General features: G+C 38.9%; 1 protein-coding gene across 1 annotated transcript; it reads left to right on the top strand.

Moving 5' to 3' along the window:
* Positions 1-2,375: 2,375 nt before the first annotated feature.
* On the top strand, positions 2,376-13,379 carry LOC114683858 (melanoma antigen preferentially expressed in tumors-like). Its single transcript, XM_028858218.2, has 8 exons — positions 2,376-2,461; positions 6,281-6,374; positions 6,739-6,833; positions 7,740-7,816; positions 9,226-9,380; positions 10,603-10,906; positions 11,341-11,925; positions 12,687-13,379. The coding sequence occupies exons 6-8, from the start codon at positions 10,611-10,613 to the stop codon at positions 13,198-13,200; spliced, it is 1,395 nt and encodes a 464-aa protein (XP_028714051.1). The 5' UTR covers positions 2,376-2,461; positions 6,281-6,374; positions 6,739-6,833; positions 7,740-7,816; positions 9,226-9,380; positions 10,603-10,610; the 3' UTR covers positions 13,201-13,379.
* The last annotated feature ends 9,751 nt before the right edge of the window (positions 13,380-23,130 follow it).

The following is a 23,130-nucleotide window of genomic DNA, read 5'->3' as shown; positions in this document are numbered from 1 at the left end:
TGTACTCTTTCATCACAATGGTGCCCAATCACCCAGCGCCAGGGCTCTTGGTTGGGTCACAGGTGGTCCTTGGTTGAGCATTGTCCACCTCAGTCATAAGGCATGGATCGAAGCTGTTGCCTTTCCTCTTTCCTGTTCCCAGGCCCAGAAACCTCAGGAGTGCTTGGTAAGATGTCTCCTAATTGATATGCTGGTTGGGCTGTTAGTTGATTCTGACCTCCTCAGACCAAAAACTCTGAGAGGGTGCCATCTGTTTCCTTTGCCTATTCAGGTCTGGAGTTAACCTCTTCTTTTATTTTATCCCATTTATTTCCTTCTTTTGTATTAATGCTGTGGGTAAATCCTTCAAGCAGCATATTGAAAAGGGTTTTAGTGAGCAGATCCCATTGTCTTATTCCTTGACTTTAGATAAAATGGTTTCTGGTCTTCACAATTTAGTATAATGTTAGCTATAGGTTTGTTACGTAGAACCATTTTATGTTGAGGTGTGCTCTTAGAATCTTCAGGGCTTTTGTCATTAACAGGTCTTGAGCTTTTTTCAAGGTATTTTCTGTTTGTTTTTCCAGTTTTAGGATGTGCCCTGCTTAGGCAAGCACACCTTTCTGCATATTTTAGATCATCCTGTGATCTCTGCTCTGAATGTATTATTTGCTATATAGTCTTTATTGATTTGTGTAATGTGAACTACCTCATGTTCGTGATAGAAACCCAACTTGATCATGATGTTTTTGATGTGGGCTGGTGAGCAGGCTGCATGACTTGAGTTATGCCTTCATTATTTATTTATTTTGATGTGGTTGATGTTTAAATATATAATTTGCTTGAATCTTTCTTCAAGTTCTAATGTTCTTTAGGTTTGCTGGTGAACCTTTCTACACTACTTTTTGTTTGTATTTTTTATTTTTAGTTCTACTAATTGTATTTTTTGTCTGTTTTCAAACTCACAATTTCTTGCTGATATATGTTTTTGGTTTGTATCTCCATGTTCTTAGTTTGATTCCTTCACCTGCTACTTTGTATTTCTTTGATATTACATAATATCTTTTCATGTGGAGTTTGAATTCTTAGCCCAGCCTTTCAACCACTTCATCGTCTTTAGTTTCATCATTTGAGGGGTTATGATCATTTTTCCTGCTTTTCATATTACTTGTGCTTCTGTGGTATGATTTCTTCAACACTTACTATTGGTTTCTCTTCAAGTTTTATTTGGAGATGCTAGTGAGCAGCCTACTGTTCAGAGAAGACAAAAATAACTACTATGACAGCTGTAATACCAATATAGACCATGTCTATAAAGAGACATAAAATTATTAACTCCAAATGCCAGCGCAAATGAGAACAGAACAGGAATCAAAAACAGTGTGCAGTGAACTGTGAGGTTAAAACTGAATGGGGTTCCATGTGGTCATAGTAAATGAACTAAATGAACTGGGTAGGGTGGGAGGAACCTAAGACGAAGCAACGCTGAATAAAAGAAAGTAGAGAAGGAAAAAGGGGAAGCATGTGAGGAAGAGGAGGGGAAAGAGGAAGAGACAATGATAGGCGTGCATAATTACAAATGTGTGAACCAAACTAGGTAAATGTACGGAAAGGAATAAAACCTAGAATGTTTGAAAATGCTGTAAAGTATCAATGATACAGAAGAATAGTGGAAAGAAAGGAGGGAACACAATGGGCAAAACCAAAACTTTTTAAATGTCCAAGTCTTAGAGATGCTTATTTCTAGGTCCACTAATATTGGAGCTTGCCAGTTGGACTTGGTGGGGAACTAAAATTGGACTATCTTTCTTAAAATTGTTTATTTTTAATGTGTGTGTGTGTGTGTGTGTGTGTGTGTGTGTGTGTGTGTGTGTGTGTGTGTGTGTGATTGCATGAGTTTATATGAAACACAAGTGTGCTGGAGCCCGTGGAAGTTGGAACTGAAGTTACAAATGGTTGTGAGCTGCCAAGTAGGTTCTGCGAACCAAACCTGGTCAGGTTTTTCGTGAGAGCAATAATTTTCTTAACTTGCTGAGCCATCATCTCTGCAGCTTAGAATTTGGATTCTCTTACCCTTGGTAACCTTTAGGCTTGTACTGAAGCCCCTACTAGTCAAACTTCAGTTGTCACTAATATAGCTGTCTTTCTTTTAGGAACCTCCCTTTTTTGTGTTCCAGGAGTCTCTGAAACAGATTGTTTTGATATCTCTGAGAAGACTGGGTTCTTCCTCTCTCCAGAGACTCTCCAGTTTATGAATGCTGAGTGTGCTAATGTCCATGTCAGGGTGTATGTTATGAGTGTCTTTTAAGACTAGGGGAAGGAAATAGAGCACTGAGATTCGTGCTGGAATTTTGGTCTTAGTGCATTCATTTCTCCCTCAACAGTAGACCATCCGTGAGAGGAGGAGGCTGCTGCACCCTGAGGCCTTCGTGGACCAGCAACTCGTGATTCTCCATTTCACCAGCATTGAACCACACAGAAGGTAAGTGGCTGCAGATGTAGAACTGGTCCCCAACCTCAATCATGGGATCACCAATGTCCTCAGTCATCACCAGGTGGTGATGACTGCTCATGAACACACAAGTGATAGGACCTCAGAGCAGTGGGCCCTTCATTACCAGAGGATCTACTGCCTACATTTTATAGTGTGTCCTTGTCTGTCTGTCATTCACCCAGCCCATCACTGCCTTCGACAGGTGTCTCCCACAAAGTTGGTCTGGCAGACTCTCTCTAGTCCTCATTTATGAGAGTAGCTTTGTCTTAAATAGTTGGCCTCTCTCAAAATTGCACCTGGATGACAAACCTTTGGGATACTAAGGGGAAAAATCAGATTTTTTCTTCATGATTATTTATCACACATGTGGATCAGTTGTTGTTGTTTTTGTTCTTTTTTGGGGGTCCCGCCACCCAGCTCCCAAATAAATCACACACAGAGGCTTATTCTTAATTATAAATGCTCAGCCTTAGCTTGGCTTATTTCTAGTCAATTTTCCTTAAATTAGCCCATCTACCTTTTGCCTCTGGGCTTTTCATTTTCTATTCCTGTATACCTTTCTTTGTTTCTTACTCTGTGGCTTGCTATGTAGCTGGGTGGCTGGCCCCTGGGTCCTCCTCCTTCTCTGGCAGCTACTTCTTTCCTCCCAGATTTCTCCTTGTATTTATTATCTCTGCCTGCCAGCCCTGCCTATTTCTCTCTCCTCTCCCACTATTGGCTGTTAAGCTCTTTATTAGATCATCAAGTTTTAGGCAGGCACAGTAACACAGCTTCACAGAGCTAAACAAATGCAACATAAACAAAAGTAGCTTACCTTAAAGTAATATTCTGCAACAATCAGTGTCATCCCAGATTTACCAACTCAATTTAAGAATTGTGAAAATGGTAGGCATGTTCTTTCCATAAAAATCCAAGTCTCAGGGATGAACAGGCTCAATGGTTAAAATATGCTCTTTCATAGGACCTGGGTTCAATTCTGGTACCTACATGGTGGCTTACAACTGTCAGTAACTCTAATTCCAGGGGATCCAACACCTTCTTCTGGTTTCCACAGGTATTCAGATACATGTGTGGTGAGCAGTCATACATGCAGGCAAAACACCCACATAGAAAATAAAATTAGAATAAAATAAAATAGAAATACCAGTCTCTTTACTAGGGGTCTCCTGTTTTACATTTTGGATGAGCCTTTTTCCTTCACTAATCCTGACAGGGAGCTGATGTTGTTTTGTGGTACTAGCTGCTTTGGGCTGCATGGCCTTTCTGTCTCTCCATACTGCATCTTTGGTGATTTCTGATGCTTCAATGCTCTTCTCATCCTGTCTTTTAAATAGAGTCCATCCCTGTTTGGGTGTTTCCTTATTTATTTAGATTCAGGGTCCAATATAGCCCAGGCTGGCCTCAAATTCCCTATGTGGTCAACAATGACCTCGAACTCCTGATCCTTTGTCACCACCTCCCAGATGCTGGGATCATGTGCGGACATGGCTGCCATGTCGAACTTTTATACTGGCTCTTCAATTCAGGATTTGACATGGAGCCAGTTTAGAGTCTGTCAGCTTCACTCTGATTTTTATGTCTTCTAACGATTAGATTGAAATTATGCATTTTTAGCAAAAAAAAATTACCTGTTTTTCTGTCCTCTCATTCATCCTATTTATGCAGGAGGGATGCCTTCCATAATATTTTGAGTGGGCAAGTATATGATAGCTGACACTGAACAAATAAAATATATAGACGTTTACTAGTTACACATACAGCCTAAGACTGGTGGATATCACATGGTAAGAAAACCCACAAAGTGGAAGAAAGCAATTGCTGTGTGGACAATCTTAATAATAACAAGGCAACAAAATAACCTGGTTAATACAAAGATGATTTGCCTGCTTGAACATTCTTGTGGGTTTGTGGGAAACTGAAATGTGATACTCAGGCATACAGAGTGTTGCAGTCCACACGCTAAGGAAAGAGGCTACTTTAGCTAGGGATCATCTTTCCATGGGAAAACAGTAAGGACAACTCGTTGTTCTGGAGAAGTCCACTTGGTTTTTCCTCCTGATGGCAAAGCTTGCGCATCTTTGGTATTTCATTTTAAATCTCATACCACATTACCACGAAAGTGATTTTGTTTCCGGTCTTGCTTCCTATCAGGTAGTGACATTGCATACATATGTTGCATTACTAATAATGCTCACTTAAATCTCATCATTAAGTGTAACATTTATGTTGCTCCAGTGCAAGGCTACTGTTACCTCCTTTAGAAATAGCCTGGTGAAGGAAACAGTTTAGGATATAAAATAGCCTTTATCTTCTCAGACTCTGATTTACTATATTTAGAACTTTTCTAGGGACCTAGCCTGAAACAAATGTTACTTAATGCTGATCTTCAGATTTCCTCATTCTTATGATATATATTGATTGGAATTCCTTTAAAGGAGGAACTATCTTTTCTTCACCCCTTTATTTATTTGTTTAATTTATTTATATTATTATTTGGTTATGAGTAATGAATATATCTTAAATTATAATCATATTAAAATATAGTCTTGTACCTTAAACTGTTATAGCTTTGCTCATTGGGATTGCCTTTTAGTTAGTTTTATACTCACATTTCTTTCTTACACGCATTTTCTGTCACTATAAAATTTTCAAGGACATCTTATACATTTCATCACCACTGTCTTAGATTAAGTCCACTTTCTCAAGGAGTCTTTTTTTCCCTTTAAGAATGATATTTAGAAACTAATGCCTTTGTGTATGTTCATTTTTAATTGGGTTTCACTTCTGCTAGGTCCTGTGCGTAGACAGAGGTGGGATGTATATTGTGTTTACTTAACTATGTTTATATCAACACGTTTATGTATTTCTGCATTTAACTGTATGTGTTGATAGGACTCAAATACATGAGATTCCAGTCTATTCTAGCCTTATCTGTAAGTTAAATTTTTCTGATATACTTTGTATCATCTTTGATATATTTACTTATTTTTTCATTCCTAGTCAGTATATACAGGGTAGTTTCACAATTACTAACTAATATCTCTGTTAGAAATGACTTATTAGGCCGGGTAGCAGTGGCACATGCCTTTAATCCCAGCACTTGGGAGGCAGAGCCAGGCGGATCTCTATGAGTTGGAGGCCAGCCTGGTCTACAGTGAGATCCAGGACAGGCACCAAAACTACACAGAGAAACTCTATCTCGAAAAAAAATCCACCCCAAAAATGACTTAACAGATGTCTTTGTACAGTTCTTTCAGTTTTTACCTTGAAGAAAAAAGTTAACTCAGTGCTTTGCAAAGTTTCCTCAAAAACCTTTTTCTTAGTCATTCCTCTATTGTGGTTATATTTATTTACTATACAGTCAGTTTAGGAACTGGAAGATGGCGCCCTTGGTGAAGTACTTGCCACACAAGGATGAGGGGTTCTAAGCTTAGGTCCAGTACAATGTAAAATTTAGGCATGGCTGTGAACATCTATACTCCTGTGCTGTGGGAAGTGAGGGGAAGACAGAGACAAGTGGAATCCCTGTACTCATTGGTCAGCCATCCTGGCCAAATCAATGAGTTTCAGTCTCAGTGAGAAACCTTATAGCCAAATGCAGGGAGGAATGAGACAGAGGGAGACAACTGATGCCGAGGCTGTCTTTGCACCCATGCACCCATGCACCCATGCACCCATGCACCCATGCACCCATGCACACACATACACATTCAGGCATCCCCCCAAAGTATAGTTAAGTTGTTAATGCTTCAGTCACCTCCATATTCTGTTTTTTAAATCATTTTACTTGTTCCTTGCTGTCAACAGTGCACTGGTTCCAGAAATCTGTCAGTGCGTTTTCACTGAAATTCTGTGCAAGTTCATGATCTTTGTATCCTATGGTATAGTATTGGCGTATAAGGTACTGTGTTCCTCATTATACATTAATTCATCTGTAAATTACTTACAGTTTCTAATTCAATGTGAATGCTATATGAATTATTGTGCTATATTACTTAGGGAATGGAGGCAAGAAGACATCTTGCACATATCCACTACAGAGAGGTTTTTCAGAGTATTTTTTTCTACCAGTGGTGGGTGGAATCTGTTAATCCAGGACTAAAGATACAAAAGGGTAGCTGTGTTTGTGTTTTAGCTGCATGAAAATTACTATTATTCCAAACACCCGAGTTATATAAAATTGGGTTCTGGGGGAAGTGCCATTCCTCTCTCCTGCCTTCTACCCTGTTCTGATTTCCCATTCCCTTCCTGTCCTCCTCCTGTAGGGACAACTGCTGCATTCAGCCACGGACTCCTCTCTCCTGGACTTTGCAAAAGGAGAAATTACATGTTTTGCTATATAGTCCTTCTTATAGTAAAGGTAACAAGATAAACCAGCTTTCTATTTTTTTTTCATGTAACAGCATTTGTAGGAATGACACCCTGCCATTTCATAGAGATTTTCATTATCCTTTTTCACATTTGTATCAGACATATTTGTATGAGCATACTGTCTTTTTATTTAAATATTCACCTATGTCTGTTTTAAATTGTGTTTAATATTTTGAAATTTTTAATGTACCTATGAATATCTCTAGGCAGATGGACTTTTGTATTTATGGAAATAGATCTTCATAGGACCTGCAGTAGGATTTTTGAGTCAAATTTAAGATGATACGTAGTTTTGTTAGACAGTTTAAAATTTTGTCCCGGAATCATTTTCCTAGTTTTCACAGAATGTGCTGCTTTCACTTTAAACATTTTTGCCTGTAGTTGACCTGACACTAAATGATAACCACACAATTTTTTTTTTGTTGTTTTGTTTTGTTTTGGTTTGGTTTGGTTTTTTTTCGAGACAGGTTTCTCTGTGTAGCTTTGCGCCTTTCCTGGAACTCACTTGGTAGCCCAGGCTGGCCTTGAACTCACAGAGATCCGCCTGCCTCTGCCTCCCAAGTGCTGGAATTAAAGGCATGCGCCACCACCGCCCGGCCCCACACAATTGTTTTTATATACACATGCCTAATGGTCATTAAAATTGAGCTTTTTATCATTTGTGGACTATACTTTTACATTATTTTGCATGAATTACTAATTCACATGTTTTCCTAATTTTTATACCGAATTTCTGGTCCATTGTCTTTCAGTTTTAGATATCTGTAGATAATTAGCACATTCCAGTTGTCTCTGAAAATTTTCAGCTGCCTTTTGATTTAATTGTGACTTTCATACTTGGAAATAGCTTTCATTTTTATGTGACCAAATTGCTTCTTTCTTTCTTTGCCTCTAGAATTTGAGTGATATTTAGAACATCCTTTCCTCCGGTGAAGTTAAAGAAGAGCTGCCATATTTTCAAGAAGCTGTATGGTTTAAGTTCTTTTAAAATTACTTTTATGTTTATGAGTGTTTTGCCTGAATGTATGTATGTGCGTCACGTGTCTGTCTGGTGCCCTTGGAAGCCAGAAGAGGATGTTGGAGTCTTTGGAACTGGAGTTATACAGGCAGTTGTAAACATCTATGTGGGTGCCAGGAACTGAACTCAGTCCTCCAGATATGCAGCACATACATACTCTTAACTGTTGCTGAGATGGTCTTCTAGTCCTTGGTTTAACTTTTTGCTTAGATCATTAGCCTATGTTATTATGTATGTAAATGGCACATTTTATAGATCTGTTTTAGAGTTTATCCTAATTGTCTCATGCTCCCCTTTGCTCCAGCGGTGCTGCAGGCCACCTTTATTAAGCACCAATTTCCACTGGTGTTGAGTTTTATTTCTAGGTTGTTTAGGCTAATCCATTGGGCTGTCTATTCTTGTAGTGTTTTTTTTTTTTATTTCACTTTATGTGTCTGGGTATTTTGCCTGCATTCACATCTGTGCACCTGTGCATGTCTGGTTCCCATGGATGTCATAAAGGGTCTTGTATCCCCTGAAACTAAAGTCACAGATGGTTGTGAGCTACCATGTGGATGCTGGGAATCAAATCTGGGTCTGAAAGAGCAGTCAATTCTTACTTAACTGCTGAACCATATCTCCAGCTCTTATTTCCTTTTCTTTTTTTAAAGATTTATTTATTTACTTAATGTACACTGGTGTTTTGCCAGTATATATTTTGTGAGAGGGTGTTGGATCTCCTGGAAATGGAGTTACAGACAGTTGTGAGCTGCCTTGTGGGTGCTGGGAATTGAACCCGGGTCCTCTGGAAGGGCAGCCAGTGCTACAAGTTGTTTAATTCCATTAAATGTTTGCAGATATTTTTGCAATTGAATTAAATGTCTATATCAGGGAGAACAGACATATTTTTGATACTAGGCTTGTCAGGAAAAATAAAGTCACAGCAGCAACATTGCTTTGGCACTCTTAAAATGGGACCTGAAACCGTTGTTAAACCAGACTTCAGGCACTATTAATACTTGGAACTATACTGTCTGGATATTTACATATTCACTCAAGAACAGGCTGACCTTAGCTACTAGCATGAACTTCAACTTTTAAAACAAATTTCACTAGTGTTTGTAAGTTTGTGATATCATCACCCTTGCTTCCTGAGTCTGCCCAGTCCCTTTCCTATAAGCAAGTTTGACTTTTACTTCAGACAAGGGAATCACAGTTCTTGATAGAGGGGGTACAGTTAAATTCTCTTGCCCCTTACACTGTAAAAGGAGCCAAATTTTTAGAACCTTGGAACATAGTTTTCAGGATTACTTGAATGTTGTCTCCTGGGATTGCAATCCTAAGAAGTCTCAAGTTGATGTAATTCTTCTTTGCCTTTGACCAGGGTGAATTTTTTCTCAGTTGGCAAGTTATTCTATCCAAGGACAGTGACTGAGTGGCAAGTTATTCTATCCAAGGACAGTGACTGAGTGGCAAGTTATTCTATCCAAGGACGGTGTCTGAATGTGTACAGGTTCATAGTAAAGTGCCCTAGACTCGGTATGTGATAAGAAACAGAATTTTGTTTTTTGATGGTCTTAATGGTTTAGCTTGTAATTTTACTCACTTGTACGATATTGCATTGTTTTATATAATATCTATCTTTATCAATCTATGTTCTGGCACTTAGTGCCATGTAGTTCATTTTGCCATTTTTGTGGTAGAGAGAAAGGTTATGAATACTCTAATTTTGTTTCTTATATATTACAAGAGTCTTATTTCCTGCTTTTGTTTCTTTTATCATCACTACCAAAGTTCCTGGCAATGCTTCTCCCATCTCTCTGCTTTTATTCTTCCCCATAAGCTCTATGGTTCAAACACTGACGTTTCAGATCATTCACATCTGTTACTTAATGCCATTCATTTAGTTGGTAATACATATTAATCACACATCTGAATGGGAGTCATTGTGGTATTTCCACAACTGTTTCTAGCTTACTTTCATCATACACAACTATGCTTTTTCACCCTTAATCCTCAACTATGGCACTCTTTCCAGACCCAAGGAATCACTGTTCTGTTTTCAATTTGACTACTTTTTGGTTTTGAAATATGGGGAAAAACATTAAGTATTTGTATTGGACTTTTTAATGGAGTGTCCCTTCTCCAAATGGTAGCTGCTTCCTTTAGCATTGGGACATATTTTTCTTATTTTAGGCTTATTTCAGATCTAATTTTTCTGTCTGAGGTTTTATGTCAAGTTCAAGACCCTAATTATATTTCTTCATTTCTGTCTCTTGCAAGTTTTTGTCTGTCTGCTTCACTATACAAAATGTGTGGTAATGAAGTTGGACTGACTGCAATTTCAGTCTTTTTCTCTTTAATAATTGTCATTTTGATGTTTGTTATTTTCTGTTTCCAAGATAATGATAATTATATCACTATTATGTATATTTAAAATTTCATTCACAATGCTTTGTATCTTTTGAGGGGAAATTCTGGGTATCAGGTAGATAGATAACTAACTTTATCTTCTATTAACCATTTATTTCTAATGCTAGTCTTTCATGTACACACATACACGTTTGTATACACACATATTTGTACACTCATAACAAACAGTTTCTAATCTATGCTTACAGTAGAGGTCTCTAGATGTGGTTATCAGTCTCATAAAAATTATTCTGCGACTAATATATTTTCTACATTGCTCACATTCATTTTAAAAAAGAGTCTGAGGGTATTTTCTCAGGACTTCTAAGTGTCTCTCATCCTGATGCAGGTTTATTTATGATGATGGATGAAAGGGACCCATCTACGCTGTTGGACCTTGCTATACAGAGTTTACTGAGCAATGAACCTGTTGCAATTCATTCCCTCGGGGAGATCCCCCGGGAGCTTTTTGTTCCATTGTTCTCTGCTGCCTTCATGGGAGGATATAGGAAGACACTGACAGAAATGGTGAAGGTTTGGCCCTTTACCTGTCTCCACATTGGAACATTGAGTGTACAGGAACCTCAACGAGAACTCCTGAAAGCCATGGTTGAGAGTCTTCAGTTCCTACCTGTCCAAAACTCGGCTGCTAGGTAAGACCTTGTATAGTAAAGACATGGTAAGACACAGGAGATTATTTCACAACCTGCTACTCTTCCAAAGGTAGAAACTAGTGAATGTTGAAGATTTATGTGTGAAGCAGTTGGTCCAAAACTTGGTAACACACTAAAGGCTGATATATTCAATGTTCATTATGAAATTTATGCTATTGAGGGTATCATTGATGGATTTACATAACAGGTATTATTACACAGAAGAAAGACACCAACTCTAAGATTGGAGAGGATTTAAGGAGAACAAAAGATGGGGAAACTAATTAAAGGATGTTGAATTTTCATGATATAGAACTTGTTAGTGTTTGGCATAAAGAATACAGACCAAGTCCCTACATGCCATTGTTGACCCTGTGGGTTTACATTAAAATTTGCATACCTCTTAGATGTTCTATTTCCTCTTTCCCCGACAGGAGCCCTAAACTGAGGATCCTGGATGTAAGGCAGGGTGTTGACTGCAGGACAACATGCCCTGAATTTGGAATCAGATCGCCTACTTGTTTTCATGGCTGTACTCACTCTGTACACTCTATTATGAAGTTAGAAAGCCAGTGCAGCATTGTCAACTCAAAGCCTAAGAGTCAATCCTCAAGGCAGCCTATGGAAATACTAGTGGACCTATCCCTCGATGGCACCTTGAGAGAAAGGGAATTTTTTGCTTTGCTTCTGAATAAAGTTGAACAGAGCTCAGGGTCATTACACCTCTGCTGTCGAGACTTGCAAATTGATAAATTTTCCTATGCCAGAAACACTCTGAAGTTTTTAGATCTGACATGCATTCATAACCTGGCAGTTGATCAGGCTTCACTGAGTGAAGTTACCACCATTCTAGCTCACATGATCTATCTGGATAGCCTCAGTCTGTCTAAAATCACTTTTAGGTCTTTGCATGGGAAAGTCTTCCAAATGTTTCTCAACTGTCTTAGGCAGATGAACTGCCTGAAAGAGTTCAACTTGTCTTCCTTCAGCCTCACGGATCATCTGGCCAGCCTACTCAGGTGAGGGCTTGGGATATGTACCTGGGTTCCTGAACTGCCAGCCTGTAAAGACTGGGAGAAATCATCCCTGTGAATTCCTGAGATCCTTAAAACCCTTTATGCCTTTTATCTCTGCCCTCCAGAGAATTTCAAAGTAGCCATACAAAAAAGTCTCTCTCATAGTCTGAGGAGAAAAACAGGATTAAAACAACCTTTAGTCAGCTGAGCATGTGCGGGCAATGTGCTCATTCCAGTATAAAGTATAAAGTTGAAAAGAAAAATGCAGTCCTCCTCTGGCCATCGAGAGATGAAGAGGAGGAATTGAGAGAAAGACTTCAGGTTGGGCACAGGTGCTCATAGCCATCTACCCATAGACAGTAATGTCAGAGCATTAGGAAAATCTCCAAGGTTCAGGCTGTGACTGTAGAGGCTGTCACTTGGGGACTGGCCAAAGGGAGCTTCCAGCTGGTTGCTACTCTGTCCTGTCTCTTCTCAGCGGATGAACTAGCTCCACCTTAGATTATATTGTAATTACTAAGTAGATAATATTTTCTACTAAATCTTTGGCACAAATCTCTATATAACATACTGTGAAAATTCTCAAGGATATAAATTCTATCTGAAAATATAAAAGTAACTTTTCTGGGTCACAAATCTATTGAGTGAATTCAAGCCCATATTGTTAGCTGCTGCAATGTATGTGTGCAAAACAGCTTATTCTAGATTCTTCAGACTATTTTCCCACATCTGAGAGTCATTCTATCTTTGTTTTCTCTCCACAGAGCCTTACCACCTAATTTGGACTTCTTGTATCTGCCATTCTGTGAAATTTCTTACAGAGACCTCAAATTTCTGTCCCAGAGCCCTCAGGCCACCCACCTCAAGCTGTTGAATCTTAGTAACAACCCAATGTATTGGGATGATTGTGGGCCTTTTCAGATTCTTTTACAGAAACTCTCAGACACCTTGCAGCATTTGGCTATAAATCATTGCCATTTAACAGATGCTACACTCTCTGCAATCCTTCCAGCCCTAAGTAAGTGTTCCCATCTCCGTGTGATTAGCTTTGTCTCTAACCCCATTTCGATGCCTATGCTTATGAGAATCCTTCACTACTTAACACCTTTGATGGAGTTGAAATACGTGATTTACCCTATTCCTGTGCATTGCTATGAACAATGGCGTTTTCATGGCAGCTTAGACCGACAGAAGCTTGCTGATGTCCAAGCACAACTGAAGGCAATGCTACAGACGGCAAAGCGAAGTGACATGAACTGGATCACTTATTCTCAGTAAAGTCAACTAAGTTTCAACCCAATATGTGACCTGTTAAACATTCAATGTTCATTTCTGGAGCTCCTAGAATCATGTGTAAGATCTTTATGTTACAGAAAACTATAGTTAGGAAATATGGACATGTAACTGATAGCTGTGAAGCAGTAACTCCAAGACAAAAATAGACAACTTTGAGAGTGCCTGTGTCTCTTTTTGTTGTTCTTGATCTTACTTTATCTTACTGACTTAAGTGCTGGGTATATGATATGCCATGACTACATCATGGTACACTGTATGTTTCATTCACTTGTAGATACCTAACACAAATACCATTGCAACTTTTCCTGGATTTGTTTGTAGAGGGAGAGGTGTCCTAAGACAAAGCTTTTGCCCTCCCACCAAGTTACTTTAGATTTCTCATATTTAAGACTTCCTTGGGCTATTTATGAGAAGCCACTCGGAATTAACAGTGGGGAAAATACTTTATACCCATAACACATTAATACATTCAGCTACATTGTTACCTCCTTTCCTAGGTTTCAGACTACTGAGGCAGTTTTTCTTTGTTTCATATATCAAATATCTATTTGGGGTATTATTCTACATACTAAAAATTTAAATGCAGATAGATACATTTCCTATATGAAACCATTCAGAATCCAAATGTGTATATATTTTATTTGTCCTTACACCATTTCTTAGATCATTACTTAGTTACCACTTTGGACCCCCAATTTTGCTTTTCTTGTTCTTGTTATACTCTTTGTTCAATACAAAGTAAACATCACATTGTTAGATACCTATTCAACAATCCATGGCTTAACTATTACCTCTTTAAAGAGTTTATTGTTTCATGTCCATTAGTCTGCTTGTTAACATGCAATATACCTCTTGCAGGCTGCAAGAATATATCATAGAGATTCAGCTCTTTATTAAAGCTATACCTTGACCGGCCAAGGGTCTATCAAGAGGCAAGCCGTTTATTATGAATATTTGGTGCTATCCAGCCTTTAATATTCCAGCTGTCTTCTACTATGAAATTCTTGCATGCCCAAATATTTTCATACCCACCGACGAACTTCTAGGTTACTAAGGCCCCAGCTGAGCCTAAGAGACAAGCTGGCTGGAGACTTATAGCTTTTCTTCTTGTGCAAATGAAGCTCAGGTCATCCCCCTGACCTGAGGCCTAGTGGTTCTCCAGAGCAACTGACTGAGAACAAAAGAGGTTTTTACATATCGAGGTGAGAGGTAGAATAACATTCCTCAGGATGTAGAGAACTACATGCCCAGGGAAAGAAAGGGCAGGCATTTTCTGTAGAAATGCACAGAATGACAATGGCGAAGGACAAGAGAGGAAGACAGAGGTTCCATAGAGGGTAAGCAGATCTTGGGTAGAGTTTTCTGAGTGCCAGGAGTAGAGAGTAGCAGAGATGGAGAAAGAGGATACAGAGGACAGAGGACGAAGATGAGGCTGGGAGCATAAGAGTTTAGTTGTTAGCAGGACTATGAGCTAGGGAGCTGTATGGCTGGATGAACTGAAGCTATGTAGACATGATTTCATCCCAGAGGAATAAAGTAGATGAGTAAAGAGCTTGGTGCATCTAGAGTTATTCCTGCCTTAAATGACTGTCACAGCTATAGCTGTATTAATAGAATTTTGTCTTAGAGGAATAAAGTTAGCAGACATAAAAACATAGTGTACATAGATTTTTTTTTCCCCTCAGATATCCCAATCCAGATGTAGCTAACCCCCTGGGCCCCTGGGTTCTCCATATATACCTAAAACAATTGACTTGTAAGGAGGAAAAGTTTGTTTCTTACTTGCACTGCTTTCATTTTGTGATTGGTTAGTCCCATCACTTTGGGACTTGGGCAAGGTAGCTAAGCATAGTAGACAGTCTGCGGTACAGAGATATGGTTTCACTACATGAGGGCCAAAAAGCAGAGGAAAAATGTGATACCAGTATACCAGTCAAGAGCACAAGTACAATGAGTTATTTCCCTGAATAGGCCCACTACAAAGCTTCTACTACATCCTAAAGTGCCATTAGTGGGGACTGAAATTTATCACCTGAACTTTTAAAGGAACATTTAGGAGCCCATCCATAATACTTTCTATGCTTCCTCTAATTTATTTCTTTTCTACCCATTGCTGTCATTTAATGCATCAGATATGTATTCACTGGTACTGCTTTCCCATAATTGCTGCCTTATCAGCTGTGCTACATTCTTACCATATGTGGTAAGGATTTCTAGACATCCAAGACTTAGTAAGAAACAAATAACATAAAATCAGTATTTAGTAGTTTAATGATGTTGTCATTATGTTGAAATCATGACACAACGCATTCCAAAGACATAGTAAAAAGTGCATAAGCTTAATATTTGTCCCCATCACATGTTGAAGTGCCAACACAACTGCATTTCAATGACATAGTAAGAAAAACAGTTGAAAATTAGTAATTTTAATAATTAGTAATTAGTAAAATTAGTAAAGCTGCATAGTGCTTTCTTGTTTAAGACGGCATCTTAAAGACAGAGAAAAAAGTCAAAACAATAAATACCAGCTTTATATTATCTTTGTATTGTAGACTGACTTGGTAAAACAGTTAAATTAATTTTAACTATTCTTTGTTTAGTTAAATTAATGGAATTTTGTTGTTAGTACTTACATTATACTTTCAATGTAGATGAATATAAGAGATCCAGTAAGTCATTTAAATTTGCTCTTACTGATTTGAGTTTTGTTGATTACAGATTACATTTCCAAATTAGGAAAGAATGACATGTTCAAATGACATATAATTCACATGTAATATTTCCTTTGTGATATAATACTTCAAATACTTAAAAGACAAATGAAAAGTTAGTGATTTATTCCTACTTTTCATATTGATTGTATTATGACACTATGATACACAAAAGAGCTACAAAAAGGTCCATATAATGAGCAATTGCTTTCTATTTCTTCTGTGTTAACATTTCTTTGTTTTGGTATTTGCTCCTCTGTTCCTTAACACTTCTTTTGGTTTATACTTTTCTTGATATATATTACTCTTACTATACTGTCTACATACACTGTGCTCTCATTCTGATCAATGTAACAGTAGGATGATATTAGGGAGTGAGCAATTAGAGCAAGATTCAAATATTTCCTTTTAACTATAGTTCTGTCTCTGTCACCACATCCTGGGATGAAAATGAGAACAAACAATGAACAGATAATTAGGAATACCATTCTTGTACTGACATGTGAATTATCAATTTCTTTTTCAAGAAGGTGGCTTTCAATTCTTTGCTTCTAGAAAATTTGAAAAATTACCTAAGTGACTTTTAAAATAAGGAACAATTAAAAGAAATTGTTAAAGATACCATATCCCAAGAATTGACTGCTAATTTACAACCAAATCCCTCTATTATCATTTGTTGGGGCAATAAGCACAAATTGGCAGAATATTTCTCCCCATACAAAAGGACTTATTTTTAAGCATGCATTATTAACCTGAAACAGTTGTAATTCCTCCATTAGAGCAATAGTCTTAAGGATAAAGAAACTTCAGAGTAAAAAGTTTGACTGTCACTTACCTAAGCTGTACTGATTGGAAAGAATTGTATTTTCCATCATGTCAAGGAGAACACACACACACACACACACACACACACACACACACACACACACACACACACACACGGCTTGGTTAAGATGGAAACTTAGAATGGAGAAATGTCCTGCTCACCAATAACAGGCCAATACAAATGCTATAAAAGTTAGAAGTTTGCTAACAGGAGAGGTGTGGATATGCAATAACAGATACTGTCTGTTGTAAAGACATGCAGGTAGGACTCAAATGGGAGGATGTAGCAGGACCACTCAATGGAGAAAGCTTTTAGGCTGGGCATGATGTCACACACCTGTAATTCTGACAAGAGGATTTGGAGTCTGAAGTCATTTCACCATGGTCCTAATATTGCAAATTTTTTCCTACATGAAACCTCACAGGGAGGAAAAGAACTCAAAACTATTCTGTCAAATAAACAATGGTGAATGATGCAGCATTTTTTAATCTAATGAACTTTTATTATATTTTGGTTTTTTTTTTCACTTAATGTTATGACTTATTTTTGTTACTTTAAATTTTTTAACATTTTAAATTTTATTTATTCTTTCAAAATAAATTTCACACGTGTATAATGCATCTTGAACACAGTCATGCCTCACTTTCCCCTTGAACTCCCCCCAGGACTCCATCAAATTTCTCTTCCAACATCTGGTCCTCCTATAATTATTTATTTTGATCCACTGAGTTCAATTAATTCTGCATATACACACATGGCTGTGGGGTCATCCACTAGGGCATGAAGAACCTACTAGTTTTGAAGAAAATTGACTTTGCTTTCCTCAACAGCCATTGACTTTAAATAGCTCAGGAACCCCTCCCCTCTCTATGCTTGAACTTTTAACTGGCTTGGTCTTGTGGAGGTCTTGTAGAGGTAGGCTGCAATGGTTCATGCAACAGGGGTTCATGTGTGCAATAGCCACATCATGAGCGGAGGACAACATTTCACCACTCTTCCCCATCCTTCAGCTCTTACATTTTTTCTAGCTCTAGTCCATGATGTTCCCTGAGCTGCTGGGGTACAGTTTGATATGGATAGCCCATCTATGGCTGAACACTTACAGTCAATTATTATCATCAGTGAGATTTTTAAGTAACCTATGTCTTCTGGGAACAGCACTATTTACCAATGTGGGGTACTTCTATTCAAATGCCTTAAAACCCATAATCTTAAACTAGCTGACAAGTTAGTTTGGTAAAGGTTCTTTATATATCCTCTGTGTTGGTTAACTCACCCTTTACTAACCCTCATTTTCCTCCCTCCCTGTCTCCATCTCCCTCTTGAGCTTTTAGCTCCCTGTATGCTCCTTCTGTTCTATCATATCATACATTATTTACTTTTTAACTTATTATATTTGTTTTGTTGTACCTGGTGTACCAGTTTGTTTTCTATTGCTGTGATAAAACATCATGACCAAAAAGCAACTTGGGGAGGAAAGGGTTATTTGGCTTACAAGTTCTAATCACAGTCCATCACTGAGGGAAGTCAGGGCAGGAACTCAAGGCAGGAAACTGGATGCCTACCAGTTTACTCTTTATGGCTTGCTCAGCTTTCTTAGACAACTCAGGACCACATGCCCAGGGGTGGACTGATTCCTCCCACATTATTCATTAATCAAAGAAATGTCCCACAGACTTGCCTACTAGTCAATCTGATGGAGGCATTTTCTCAATCAAGCATTCCTCTTTCCAGATGACACTAGATATGTCAAATTAACAAAACCTAACCAGCACAATTGACCCTCTGTTAACTTAGCACACAAATACAGCACTATTAAACCATAACTCCCCTCTTTTTATACCCAAGGTATTATGTTAATATCACAATTTATAACAGTATAATTTTAAAAGTCCCAGAGTCTTAAAAAAAACCTCAAACACAGCTAGGCGGCAGTGGTGTTTGCCTTTAATTCCAGCACTCGGGAGGCAGAGGCAGATGGATCTCTGTGAGTTCAAGGCCAGTCTGGTCTACAGAGTGAGTCCCAGGACAGCCAGGACTACACAGAAAAATTCTGTGTCTTAGTTAGGGTTTCTATTGCTGTGATGAACCTCCATGACCAAAAAGCAAGTTGGAAAGAAAAGAGGTTAATTTGGCTTATACTTCAGCATTGCTGTTCATTACTGAAGGAAGTCAGGAAAGGAACTCACACAGGGCAGGATCCTGGAGGCAGGAGCTGATGCAGAGGCCGTGGAGGGGTGCTGCTTATTGGCTTGTTTCCCATGGCTTGCTCAGCCTGTTTTCTTATAGAACCCAGGAGCAGCAGCCCGGTCATGACACTACCCACCATGGGATGGACCACCCCCCACTGATCACTAACTGAGAAAATGCTTTACAGCTGGATTTCATGGAGGCATTTCCTCAACTGAGGCTCCTTCCTTTCTGATGACTCTAGCTTGTGTCAAGTTGACACACAAAACCAGCCAGTGCGACCTGTCTTGAAAAGCCAAAAACAAAAAAAAATTCAAACACATTAAAAGTTCATTCTCTTCCAAATAGCTAACCACATGTTTTCAAAAAAAAGTCTGGTCTCTCCATTGTAAAACTTTATAAAACAAAAAATAAGTTGCATACATATTCTAAAAGAGAAGGATATAGGCACAGTTACAATCAAATTAAAGCAAATTTAAATTCCAACAGTGTAAACAATTCAGTGTCCAGGGAATTTACTCACAATCTTTGGGGTTCTAAAAGTCCTAGAAAGCTCCATTTCTCTCATCCACAGCACATATAGCTTATCTCATGGGTTCAGTCTGCCTCCACTCCACAGCTGTTCCTGTCCTTGGTGGACATCCCACAGTCCTGGCATCTCCAATGTCCCAGGGTCTCCATTGCAATTTAGGTTATACTTTCACCTATAATAGCCTCTCCTGACCTCTCTTCAGTGACTCAAATCTTGCCACATGGTGCTAAGTCTTAGCTTCTCAAACATGACCCCTTCACTATTGGGGTATCCATTGCAACTGAGGCTGCACTATTGTAGGATTTTAGCAGAGTCGCTGCATCTGGGGCAGACATTAGAATGAGTAGTTTTCTAGAAGTACTTTGACCTTGAAGAATCATTGTGGAAAACAGTAAAAGATCTTTGTGGAAAACAATGATTGTTTTCCATGATTTATAGAATTGTTTTACTGAAGGGGTGTTACAGTCTCCTCATGATTTTGGTCACAAGGCGCCTCTGGCACACCTGAGGCTCTTTGATTATTGTGTATTGCAAACAATACATGGTAAAGGACTAAAGTCGAGGTTGGGGATTTAGCTCAGTGGTAGAGTGCTTGCCTAGCAAGCACAAGGCCCTGGGTTCGGTCCTCAGCTCCGGGGTAAAAAAAAGACACAATAACAAAAAGGACTAAAGTCATGAGGGTATGTGATGCTTTCCTTTAGAGAGGTATATAGGTTGAATTAGAGACCTTGGTATGAAGAAATACTTTACCCCCCCCCAAAAAAAAAAAAAAACAATCAATAAATCCGCCTTTGTATGGCTGTTCCGGGTTCAGTCCATTGGAGAGGCTGGACCTTCCTACTGCCACATAGGCCTTAACATTTCATCTTGCAGTGCCTCCTGTCTTCCACTGGCCCATGCTACACAGAACACCCCGACGGAGCACCTTTACCAATGGCCTCTACTGACCTCTTAAAATGCCAAGCTCTTCATGACCCCTTCAATCTTGTAACTTTCATGTCACCAAAACTAACACTATGTGAGAGACTCTAATACATTACCAAGTTTGACTTCCAGCTTGAGATGCAGCTTTGGACCCCTACTGGCTCACAGCTTCTATGGGCTGACACTGAGAAAATACTCTCAGAATAGTTTGCCCCAATAATGCTAGTCTCTTCTTATTCACAGCTGATTTTTCATCTCCAGATAACCAGTATCTATTGTCCCAGTAAAGAAAAATACTCACTTCAGTGATACTTGTCTCTTTATATATATATATATATATATATATATATATATATATATATATATATATATATATTATTTTACAATACCATTCAGTTCTACATATCAGCCATGGGTTGATACTTGTCTCTTGTTAATAACAGCTGAGTCTGTGTCCCAAGCTGACTGGAAACTACAGAATGTTAATACAAAGTATCACAGGATTAAAGTCTTTGAGAGACTATCAAGTTTCCCAATGAAATGTCACAAGCCAGGACTCCATTGACTGAATTGCTCTCAAGAGTCTTATCTTTCAAGCTTCCAAACATCCCCATTAATCTCTGAGCACTAATGGATCTTCCAGCCCAAGTTTTAAACACTTCCACAATCCTGCCCAAAATGCCATGGACAGGTTTGTCCAGGCAATAGCACAGTCTCTGGCACAAATGTATGTGTTCGTTTGTTTTCTATCTCTGTGAGTATTACATCATGACCAAAGAAACTTGAGGAGAAAAGGGTTATTTGTCTTACAAATTCCAATCACAGTCCATCAATGGAAATTCAGGACAGGAACTCAAAGTAGGAACCTAGAGGTAGGAACCTGGAGACAGGAACTGAAGCAGGGGTTACAGATGAATGCTGCCTAGTGGTTTGCTCTCCATTGCTTGTTCAGTCTGCTCTCTTATATAATCCAGGGCTACTTTCCTAGCAGTGGCACTGCCCCCAGTGGGGTTGTCCCTTTTATTTCAATCTTTAATCAAGAAAATGTCCCACAGGCTTACCTATGGTCTAATCTGATGGTAGTTCCTCTTTCAGCTTGACTCTAGCTGTGTCAAGTCGATAAAAACACAGCCAGCATACCTGGTTGCATCTTCCCTTGGACCCATAATTACCTATTACCGCCATTTTACTATCCACTCAAAGCCTTCTGCTCCCAGTATTCGCCCTCTCTACTTTTATTTCATCTATATTCTATTGTCTGTGTCATTAGCTGCACCACCCTTGCCAAGAACCAATTTCTATTTTGTTGGTTTCCACATGTAATCTCTGTATACACAAATAATTTCAAGATAAGTCCCATAAATGAGAGAGAATATGAGTTCTTTGCCATTTGGGGCTTGAGTAACCACATTTAGTATAGTTTTTCCCGTTACATCCATTTACGTACTAATTTCAGTTCACTTACCTTTAGAGCTTAGAAAATTTCATTATCTATCCATCATTAATAGATGCCCAGGTTTATTCATTTTCCTAGCTATTGCAAATAGAGTAGCAATGAACATGGATGTGCAAGTACCTCCATAGTAAGATATAGAGGTCTTTGAGTGCATGCCTAAGAGTGGGCACACCTAGTTCATATGGTAGATGCATTCCCAGGTTTTTGAAAGACCTCCAAACTGATTTCCATAGTGGCTTCATTAGTACACACTCCCAGAAACAGTGTGAGGTGGTTTGAATAAAAAGGTCCCCCATAGGCCCATATATTTGAATGCTTAGTTATCAGAGAGAAGCACTATTTGAGAAGGATTAAAAGGTGTGACTTTGTTGGAAGAAGTGTGGCACAGGGGATGAACTTTGAGGTTTTAAAATCCCACATGAGGCCCAGTGTTGTTCTCTGCCCATTGACCAATATGTAGCTCTCAGCTACTGCTCCGGTGTCTGCCTGCACGTCACCATGCTTGCTCTTTGCCATGGTGACAACAGATGAACTTCTACAGCCGTAAGTAAGCCCTCAATTAAATGCTTTATTTTATAAGATTTGCCTTGCTCATGGTGTTCCTCATCACAATAGAACAGTGACAAGACAGAAGGAGTACCAGGGACCAAGGTATTGCTGTGGTCTGCCTGACCATGATGTTTGTTGGAGGAATATGAAAGACTTTGGGACTTTGGATTAGAAAGATAGTTGGACACTTAAAGCAAGGTTTACTGGGCCATCTTAGTAGGAGCATGAAAGACAGTACTGAGAGTGATTTGAACTGTGGGGGGCCCAGCTCAAAGTATTAGTAAGCAGCATAGGGACCATTCTTGTGACATTTTGGCAAAGAATGTGGCTGTCTTTTGACCTTGTCTTAAAACTCTGCCTGTGGGCTTTCTTGTGATGTCCTTGATCCCCATGGCTGGCACAATTCTTCCTCCCTCTCTTCAGCAAGATTCTCCAAGTTCAGCCTAATGCTTGCCTGTGGGCCTCTGCATCTCTTTCCATCAGTTACTGGATGAAGGCTCTCTGATGACAATTGGGGTAGTCACCAATCCATAGGTGTAGTAGAATATCATTAGGCATTATTACATTGACCTTTATTCTCCAGTCATGTTTGATTCTATCCTAGGTTTCCAGGACATCCAACCTGTGGGTCCTGGTGCTCCATGCAGTGTGAGGGGTGGACTCGCTCTAGAGGTATGGGTCAGGCTGGACCAGGCATTGGTTGGCCACTCTCAAAATCTCTATG

Source organism: Peromyscus leucopus, chromosome X, assembly GCF_004664715.2.
Source record: "Peromyscus leucopus breed LL Stock chromosome X, UCI_PerLeu_2.1, whole genome shotgun sequence".
NCBI lineage: Eukaryota > Metazoa > Chordata > Mammalia > Rodentia > Cricetidae > Peromyscus > Peromyscus leucopus.
Note: the sequence above shows the minus strand (reverse complement) of the source record. Positions and strands in the feature narration are given on the sequence as shown.